The 10,769-nt window shown below is 31.3% G+C and overlaps 1 protein-coding gene across 2 annotated transcripts in view; it reads left to right on the forward strand.

Moving 5' to 3' along the window:
* LOC148947711 (calcium/calmodulin-dependent protein kinase kinase 2-like) overlaps positions 1 to 9,837 on the forward strand; it is a 404,349-nt gene extending 394,512 nt beyond the window's left edge. The window contains exon 11 of one of the 2 annotated variants that reach the window (XR_016142386.1): positions 9,628 to 9,773. Coding sequence is in view for 1 of the 2 variants with exons in the window: in XM_089096216.1 (XP_088952342.1) it covers positions 9,628 to 9,703 (76 nt within the window). In the remaining variant the exon portion in view is untranslated. Of the gene's footprint in view, positions 1 to 9,627 lie in introns of both variants that reach the window. The other variant, XM_089096216.1, reaches the window with a different exon arrangement.
* The last annotated feature ends 932 nt before the right edge of the window (positions 9,838 to 10,769 follow it).

The raw sequence follows: 10,769 nt of genomic DNA on the forward strand, positions 1-10,769 counted from the left end.
AATTTTTCTTAGAAGTAACAATTTTTCATCACTGATAACACAATTTCTGCTTGAACTAGCAAGTTGTCCAGCAAAGATAACAAATTTTTCTTAGAAATAGCGAATTTCTTCTAACAGCACCAAGTTTTCCGTCAAAGATAACAAATCTTCTCTTCGAAGTAACAACTTTTTCCTTAATACTAACAAACCTTTACTTAACACACCCCAATTTCTCTTGGAAGTTACATTTTTTCAGCAATTTTCATTATGATGACAAGTTATCTGCTAGAAATAACAAGTTTTAAGTCAAACATACCAAATTTTACTTGGAATTAAAAAATTTTTCGTTGATGATAACAATTTTTTCCGTCAGAAGTAGCAAGTTTTGCTTAACACTAACAAATCTTCGCATCAAAGTAACAACTTTTTCTTAATACTAATAAATTTTACTTAACACTATCAAATTTCTCTTAGAAGTAACAGATTTTTAACAAGTTTTCTTTCAAAGTTAGCTTTCACTACGTTTAAGTTAGGTTCATTAACCTCGATTAGGTTAGGTTAGGTTAGCCTACGTACGCGCGCGTACGTAGGCTAGCCTAACCTAACTTAACATAACCCAATCTAACCTAACTTAATCTAGCCTAACCTAACCTATGGTTTTGGAGGTTAGATGAACCCAACTTAAATGTATAGAAACCACTTAAACATGGAGAAATGCTTTTATTTATTTATTAATATTTATTTATACTTAACCTAACCTAACCTATGGTTTTGGAGGTTAGATGAACCCAACTTAAATGTATAGAAACCGCTTAAACATGGAGAAATGCTTTTATTTATTTATTAATATTTATTTATACTTAACCTAACCTAACCAATGGTTTTGGAGGTTAGATGAACCTAACTTAAACGTAGTGAAAGCTAACTTTGAAAGAAAACTTGTTAAAAACCTTGTACTTCTAAGAGAAATTTGATAGTGTTAAGTAAAAATTATTAGTATTAAGAAAACGTTGTTACTTCGATGCGAAGATTTGTTAGTGTTAAGCAAAACTTGCTACTTCTGACAGAAAAAATTGCTATCATCAACGAAAAAATTGTTAATTCCAAGAAAAATTTGCTATGTTTGACTTAAAACTTGTTATTTCTAACAGATAACTTTTCATCATAATGAAAATTGCTACTTCTAACAAAAAAATAGTATCTTTGAGAGAAAACTTGCAAGCTCAAGCAAAACACGTGTTATCACTGATGAAAAAATGTCACTTCTAAGAGAAATTGGGGTGTGTTAAGTAAAGGTTTGTTAGTATTAAGGAAAAAGTTGTTGCTTCGAAGAGAAGATTTGTTATCTTTGACGGAAAACTTGGTGCTATTAGAAGAAATTCGCTACTTCTAATAAAAATTTGTTATCTTTGTTGGACAACTTGCTAGTTCTAGCAGAAATTGTGTTATCAGTGACGAAAAATTGTTAATTTTAAGAAAGAATTGGTATCTTTGACAGAAAACTTAATACTTTTGACAGAAAACTTTTTATCACAATCAACAAATTGTTACTTCTAAGAAAAATTTGGTATCTTTGACATAAAACTTGTTAGTTCTAACAGAAAAATTTGTTATCACTGACGACAAATTTTTACTTCTAAAAGAAATTTGATAGCTGTAACTAAAACTGTTAGTGTTAAGGAAAAATTGCTACTTTGATGAGAAAATTTGTTAGTATTAATGAAAACTGGCTACTTTTGACTGAAAACTTTTTATCATGAACGGAAAAAAATTATGCTTCTAAGAAAAATTTGATATTTCAAAGTAGAAGTTTATTAGTATTGAGGAAAATGTTTTTGATTCGATGAGAAAATTTGTTAGTGTTACTAAAACTCTGTTAGTGTTAAGGAAAAAATTGTTACTTTGATGAGAAAATTTGTTAGTGTGAAAGGAAAAATTGCTACTTCTGACAAATAACTTGCTCTCATACACGAAAAAATCGTTACTTCTAAGAAAAATTTGGTATCTTTGACAGAAAACTTGTTAGTTCTAGTAGAAAATTTGTTATCACTGACGAAAAATTGTTACTTCTAAGAGAAATTTGAAAGTGTGAAAGGAAAACTTGCTACTATTGACAGAAAAGTTTTTATCATGAACGGAAAAATTGTTACTTCTAAGAAAAATTTGGTATCTTTGACGGAAAACTTGTTAGTTCTAGCAGAAAATTTGTTATCACTGACGAAAAATTGTTACTTCTAAGAGAAATTTGATAGTTGTAACTAAAACTCTGTTAGTGTTAAGGAAAAAATTGTCACTTTGATGAGAAAATTTTTTAGTGTTAAGGAAAACTTGCTACTTTTGACAGAAAACTTTTTATCATGAACAGAAAAAAATTATACTTCAAAGAAAAATTTGATAGTGTTAAGTAAAAGTTGGTTAGTATTAAGGAAAAATCTGTTACTTTGCAGTAAAAATTTAGTATTGATAAGGAAAACTTACTACTTCTGAGAGAAAACTTGTTATCATAAACGAAAAAATTCTTACTTCTAAGAAAAATCTGGTATCTTTGGCAGACAACTTGCTACTTCTTACAGAAAACTTGTTATCACTATCGAAAAATTGTTACTTCTAAGAGAAATTTGATAGTGTTCAGTAAAAGTTTGTTAGTGTTAAGGTAAAAGTTGTTACTTCGAGGAGAAAATTTTTTAGTGTTAAGGAAAAATTTTTACTTCTAACAGAAAACTTGTTATCATAAACGAAGAAATTGTTATTTCTAAGAAAAATTTGGTATATTTGACAGGGAACTCGATACTTCTTAGGGAAAACTTGTTATCACTGACGAAAAAATTGTTACTTCTAAGAGATATTTGATAGTTTTAAGTAGCTTCGATGAGAAAATTTGTTATAGTGAAGGAAAACTTGATACTTCTGACAGAAAACTTGTTATCAGAAACGAAAAAGTTGTCACTTCTAAGAAAATATTGGTCTTTTTGGTAGAAAACTTGCTACTTTTTATAGAAAACTTATTATCACTGATGAAAAATAGTTACTTCTAAGAGAAATTTGATAGTTTTAACTAAAACTCAGTGTTGAGGAAAAATTGTTACTTTGATGAGAAAATTTGTTAGTGTTAAGGAAAACTTGCTACTTTTAACTGAAAACTTTTTATCATGAACGGAAAAAATTATGCTTCTGAGAAAAATTTGATATTTTTAAGTAGAAGTTCGTTAGTATTGAGTATACTTTGATGAGAAAATTTTTAGTTTAAAAGGAAAACTTGCTACTTCTGAGAGAAAAATTGCTCTCATAAACGAAAAAATTTTTACTTCTAAGAAAAATTTGGTATCTTTGACAGAAAATTGTTAGTTCTAGCAGAAAATTTGTTATCACTGACGAAAAATTGTTACTTTGATGAGAAAATTTGTTAGTGTGAAAGGAAAACTTTCTACTTTTGACTGAAAACTTTTTATCATGAACGGAAAAAATTATGCTTTTAAGAAAGAATTGGTATCTTTGACAGAAATCTTGTTAGTATTGTGGAAAAAGTTGTTGATTCGATGAGAAAATTTGTTAGTGTTACTAAAACTCTGTTAGTGTTAGGGAAAAAATTGTTACTTTGATGAGAAAATTTTTTAGTGTTAAGGAAAAATTGCTGCTTCTGACAGAAAAATTGCTCTCATAAACAAAAAAATTGTTACTTCTATGAAATTATTTTTATCTTTGACAGAAAAACTTGTTAATTCTAGCTAAAATTTGTTATCACTGACGAAAAATTGTTATTTCTAAGAGAAATTTGATAGTTGTAACTAAAACTCTGTTAGTGTTAAGGAAAAAATTGTTACTTTGATGAGAAAATTTGTTAGTGTGAAAGGAAAACTTGCTACTTCTGACAGAAAACTTGCTATCATAAACGAAAAAATTGTTACTTCTAAGAAAAATTTTGTGTCTTTGACAGAAAACTTGTTTTTTCTAGCAGAAAATTTGTTATCACTGACGAAAAATTTTTACTTCTAAGTGAAATTTGATAGTTGTAACTAAACCTCTGTTAGTGTTAAGAAAAAATCGTTACTTTGATGAGAAAATTTGTTAGTGTGAAAGGAAAAAAAATTATTTAGAGAAATTGATAGTTGTAATAACTCTGTTAGAAGGAAAAAATTGTTCTGATGAAAAATTTGTGGAAAGAAGCTACTTTGACAGAAAACTTCTCTATAAACGAAAATGTACTTAAGAAAAATTTATTTGACAGAAAACTGTTTTCAGCAGAAAATGTTATCACTGAGAAAATTTACTTTAAGAGAAATTTGATAGTTTTAACTAAACCTCTGTTAGTGTTAAGAAAAAATCGTTACTTTGATGAGAAAATTTGTTAGTGTGAAAGGAAAACTTGCTACTTTTGACAGAAAAGTTTTTATCATGAACGGAAAAATTTTTACTTCTTAGAAAAATTTGGTATCTGATAGAAAACTTTTAAGTTCTAGCAGAAAATTTGTTATCACTGACAAAAAATTGTTACTTCTAAGAGAATTTTGATAGTTGTAACTGAAACTCTGTTAGTGTTAAGGAAAAAATTGTTACTTTGATGAGAAAATTTGTTAGTGTTAAGGAAAACTTGCTACTTATGACAGAAAAATTTTTATCATGAACGGAAAAAAATTATAGTTCCAAATTTGGTATTTGGAAAAATACCAAATCTTTGACATAAAATCTTCAAATCTTTGATGTATCTTTGACATAAAACTCACTAGTTCTAGCAGAAAATTTGTTATCACGGATGAAAAATTGTTACTTCTATGAGAAATTTGATAGTGTTAAGTACAAGTTTGTTAGTATTAAGGTAAAAGTTGTTACTTCGAGGAGAAAATTATTTAGTGTAAAGGAAAACTTGCTACTTCTGACAGAAAAAAGGTTATCATAAACGAAGAAATTGTTATTTCTAAGAAAAATTTGGTATCTTTGACAGGGAACTTGTTCTGAAATGCCTTTTGAAAAGTATTGCTTGGTGTTGGAGCATTCAAAAAGCTGTAAAGTAAAGGTGTGGGTGAAAAGGATGGGATACTTCAACTTGTAAAATGGGTTTAGGAGGGACATTAAGAAAAGAACTTGTTCTGAAATGCCTTTTGAAAAGTACGGCTTAGTGTTAGAGCATTCAAAAAGCTGTAAAGTAAAGTTGTGGGTGAAAAGGATGGGTACTTCAACTTGTAAAATGGGTTTAGGAGGAATATTAAGAAAAGAACTTGTTCTGAAATGACTTTTGAAAACTATTGCATGGTGTTGGGGCATTCAAAAAGCTGTGAAGTAAAGTCGTGGGTGAAATGGATGGGTACTTCAACATGTAAAATGGGTTTAGTAGGGACATTAAGAAAAGAACTTGTTCTGAAAAGATATAATAAAGCCTTTTGAAATGTGTGGGGCCCTTCCGTGTCTCAAGTGCGCAAAAAAAAGTATTAAAAAATGGAGGGAAGGGCTCTTTGGGGGCCCCGGGGGGGACCTCACAACACTATTCAAATGAAACTTGTGTATTATAACGACCACAGAGGTTCACCCCAAATCATCTTCTAAATCATCTTCTAAAATCATCTTCTAAAATGTCTCAAACGGTTTCACCCAAATCATCTTTTAAAATGTCTCAAACTGTTTCGCCCAAATCATATTCTAAAATGTCTCATAGTGTTTCACTAAAATAATCTCTCAATATAAATTTTGCGTGTTCCTTTGTTTTGGCATCCCTGTGCTTTCACATTTGAAATTCTCTGGACAATAATCCCGTGTTAATCTCTTCATCTCTAAGGTGTTCCTAGCTACACTATTATGGTTTCGATAGAATATTAATTTATGGCTGTCACTAAAGATCAGAGAAGCCATATTTAAAAATAGAATTTCTATCTCTTTAGAGTCCCGTATAATTCCTAGGAAACAAGTGATGTCATTTCTAATTCCCTTTTCGTGAATCAATAATTCCCCTTAGAAACAACAAATACATTCCCCTTTTGTGGATCAATAATTCCCCTTAGAAACAACAAATAAATTCCCCTTTCGTAGATCAATACATCCCCCCACCGATTATGTGATCAATTTCTCAGAAATCCACTTCCCCCTCTTGTCCTAGATCAATACATGCCTCCCCCGTTAATGCGCACGTGCAAACTTCACCCCGGAGTCATTAGACTTGGAAACAACAATTAAATCGACCTTGAAAGAGGTGACATTGACCCGTTAGAATCAATAAACCATGAAATTACATCAAAGTGAGTAAAGCCTAAAGATCAGAGAAGCCATATTTAAAAATAGAATATTAATTTATCTCTGTCACAAAACACCGTTTATCCCTCAGACCTAAAGATCGAAGAAGCCATAATGTTTCCCTTCTTGTCCTAGTCGATTATGCAAATCAATTTCTCAGAAATTCTCTCCCCTCGATTATGTATACCAATTTCTCGGAAATCCAGTTCCCCTTCGAGTCGATCAATACATCTCTTCCCCTTAGTGCGCATGTGCAAACTTCGCCCTGGAGTCATTACACCTAGACAAACAGCAAATAAATCGACCTTGAAAGAGGTGTCAGTGACCCGTTAGAATCAATAAACCATGAAAATACATCAAAGTGAGAAAAATCCTGTTTTTTCACTCTCAGTGACAAAAACCATAAAAACATGCATAAATTATGTAGGGCCACGACTGGTACCCCCTTGAAAGAGGTGTCATTGACCCGTTAGAATCAATAAACCATGAAAATACATCAAAGTGAGAAAAATCCTGTTTTTCACTCTCAGTGACAAAAACCATAAAAACTGCATAAATTATGTACGTAAGGGAGTAATACCTAGATCCCTACTGACTCCTAAATCAATATTCTTGTTTTTGTACTTGGCTTTTGTGTTTTCAGTACAGCGCTAGTTTTCTGTAATCCTACAAATATAGGGAAATATTACCAGTTGATTTATTTGTATTAGTTTTATTGATATATGTTAGATAGGCTCGGAAGTAATAATTTTTGTTTGTTTTAAGTTTAGACTTCGCTCTTTACTTTCCTCGGAAAAACTTTTGTTTTTTAATTATAAACTTTGTAATAATTTGTTAATTAAAACTGTGTAAATTAATTATAATCTAGAGACCTCATCCTCCACCACCAATCCTTTAGACTGAATTAGGTTGAAACTCTTAAAACAATTCTTATTCAAATTTGATGTTTTATTCTTTTCAAGATGGATAGCGTCCTAAGTCTAGTTGAAGTCGACTAGATAAGATATTTGCCATGGAATTAGAGACATTTGGGAGGTTGTTTCGTTGTTTATTGTTTTAAAATATTGTGTAGAATAAAAAATTCTTATAGTAAGGATTAAGTAGTTTTCTTGCCAAATATGGACTTAAATACTCTCTTTTACTCAATAGATTTTTGGGAAAGTTATTCTCTTTTCGTCTGGAATATGAATTTCATAACATATGTGTTTTTTTTATCAATTTCCTTTAGTTTATTTTTCTGAATTTTTGAATATTCTGCCCAGCAGCTTCTGGGAGAAAATTCTGACAAGCTAACTGTGATGTAGTTGTTGTCAACCCGGTCGGCACTGTCACAAGGCCTGTGAGACATCCCAGATTTTTTAAACCATCACAGGTTTACAGATTTTCACTATTACACCACACACCAACCACGGGTCTTCCCTGAAGAACAATCGAGGTAAAGGACTGCATATAATATAGTATAAATCAGATTATGCATTGACATAAATCTGCGGAGTTAAACCTTGCTTTAAATGAATTTGAACTGGTCTGCATGGGGTTTCATAACAGTAAAAGATCAACACCCGTAAACCTGCCTTTTTCTTACATTTTAGACTGAAGAACACGTGCTCTTATCACAAAAACATGTCGTTCATCTGTTCGCATGCGTCGGATTGTTGTTGCTAGTTTTTACACGAGTAAAATTAAGAGCTGTCGGCTGGAAGAACCCAGCTTAAGCTAAGTAGTTTTCAGCACAGATTTGCCAAACAGATTATCAGCGTTCTCGAAAAAAAAAAAACGTTTTTTCAGATTTAATAGGATGTCCAACTTTCCAATTCGTGCCTTCATGATTTCAAGAGCAGCATGTGATGGGCATCGTTAACTTACTCTTTGCTGTGACTATGAAATTTGTATTTTCCAATCCTTACGGCCTGAAGACTTAATGAAGTTTCGCTGCATTTGTGGCACTGTTTTCACGGTTTTTGGATAAGCCAAGATGAAAAGCAGTTTTATTAGCCCAGAAAGTTTTTGTAACAAGTTTGTCTGTTTAGGTCGAAGACAGGATGCTAGTTTGTAAATGGAGATTGCAAACTGAATTAATGCGTTACCGTTGAAAAGTTAAAGGCGTTACCAAACCCTTGGCTATTTATAGAATATATATAAACTATTTTGTAAACATGAATGGTGAAGACTATCAAAGACTAAAAAGAGGAATGCAAAAGTATTAAAAAACATAATTTTTTCTCCAAAAGCACTAAAAAAATATCTTCTACCTAGAAAAAGGAAAAATTTTTAAGACTTAAAACCGAATTCTGGTGTGGGTGGTAATTACATGCAAACATTCTTGAACGTTTACAAAGTGTGACTTGACCTTCGTTTCTTTTCTATTTTTGATTTCTGTTTTAACACAAATGCTGATTGATTCCTATTTCAAGCATTTCGAATCTATTCAGAGTAGTAAAACTCGTCAGTACCAGACATTTCCCTTTCTTTCCCCCATTTTTCAATTGTCCTATTTTATGTTTTACTTTTAGAGGATATTCTTTTGTCGCTCTATGCCTGACTACTATTTTTTTTTTCTTTTTTTGGCCATTTGCATACGCTTCCACTAAGTAAAGCAAATTTGAGCCTTTTAGGCCAATAAATTTGTATTTGATAAAGAGCCTCGAATATTGTTTTTTTAAGGAAAATCCTTTACCTTTTCAAACGTTCAAAAAGGTAAACATTGACATATCGCGATAAATACTTAATAGCCTTAAATATCAATTAGGATGTAAAACGACGGTTAACTTTCGTACAAACATATTCCTTCCCACTCCCATACAGTAGAAGTTTTAGGCCTCATAATCTAAGGGGAGGGGAAAGGTATACCCCAGGAGGGTGAAAATATAAATTAAAAGGAATTCAATGTCAGATCTAAAAATACTGGGGGGGGGGGGACGCTGCCCCCTGCTGAGGCGTAGAACCGCCACTTCTCCCATAGCCTAGAAAATACCGTATTGCGAGAGCCAAAGCCCTTGAAGTTCCCAAGTTTCAATCTTCCTTAGCTAATTATATTATATTAAAATTATAAATCTTCCATAGCTCTCTATTAAAAAGAGTCTTATAAAAAATTAATTGAGCGTCACAATATTATCTTCATTTTTCCTCTTCTTTCCTCTTCTTGTCTCTTATGTTTCTTTGTTCTTTTAGCTTCACTGCGTGAAGTTTCTTTCATTTTTGGATTATCGTTTTGGTCAGTTTGTTTATATTTTATATTAAATGAAGCTGACTATTTCTATTTTTTTCTCATTTTTTTATTTTTTTTTTATTCATGAAGATATTTTTCTACATTTGATGGGCTGGTTGTAAATTATTATGTTTATGAACAACAGATAGGTTTGCCTTAATTTTCCGTCTATCTACTTATATTGTTTAATACTAAAAGTTTTCACTATTTTCATTTTACAGAAACCCGTCATTGGATAAGAAATTGCCATCTTTAGAAGAAGTAGACGACGCATCAGCGAATGCTCATGAAACGTAGACGTTATTCCAGAATAAACTTTTTGCTAACATTTAGCTTGTCTTTCACAGTTCTTGTTGTTTACTAATCACACATTTTTATCCATTTCTAGTGATTTTAAATGTTTTCACTAAAATTGTTTATGGCATTTTTGCATTAGCTCTATTGTCGTTATTGCTTAAGAGACTTCTTACACAGACACATAAAAGCAGGATGGTCTGCATCTCAGCTCTGAAGCAGGTAAAATACATGTATTGTGGATTTCGCAATATTAGATAGAACTTTCACAAATTTATCTCAATACTTTTTTTCAAGCTCGATCCTAGTAAAAAAAAAAAAAAAACTTTCTTGTCCTGCCGAAAAATTCCTATCGGTGATTTATTATTTAGGAAAAAATCGGACTTTCATTGGGGTTTTGTAATTAACATTGTGTTGTCTTACACCAAATAGGCTTTAAAGGAGAAGAACTAAACTAGAAATGCATTATGAGTTTATTGCCTGGTGCTAGTTCAAAGACTTTATTAATAAACATCAAATAATAGCAAAAATAGCTTTGACATCAGGTGCTCAAATTTCTAGACATTTGTTTAAGCGAAAAGGAGACAAATTCATTGAGGAAGAAATCGAAATCTTTTAGAATCTTGAGAGACAGCTAAAACGAATTGAAATGGTTTTACCAGTCGATAGAATGTGTTGAGTTGGAGAGGATGTGTAATAAACTTCAGTTTAACAAAATAATCCACGTGACACCTCTCGGGCTTTCGCGAACAAATGTTATTTCTTTAGTTTTGCTTTTGAAGAGTATTTGAAAGCTTTATACCGTATGTCTAATTAGTTAAACTTACATTGTTATAACCCTTTTTAATTTTACATTAGAATCAAGCCTTGAGTGTCGGGACTCCATTTGATTGCATTGCAAATTTCGAACACATTTTGCGGAACATGTGAATGACCCAAAGGCTTTTCTGTTGTTATTCTCCATTTTTGAAATGGAAATTCTTATTGAAAATTTTATTTACTTTATTGATACCTATGTATTTTTCATGGCATGCTGACGCCAATTCATGTAAGTGTTGGGAGTGGGTAT

This window comes from Artemia sp. Qi Xiang Cuo, chromosome 10, assembly GCF_049724085.1.
Source record: "Artemia sp. Qi Xiang Cuo chromosome 10, ASM4972408v1, whole genome shotgun sequence".
In the NCBI taxonomy this organism is placed as follows: domain Eukaryota; kingdom Metazoa; phylum Arthropoda; class Branchiopoda; order Anostraca; family Artemiidae; genus Artemia; species Artemia sp. Qi Xiang Cuo.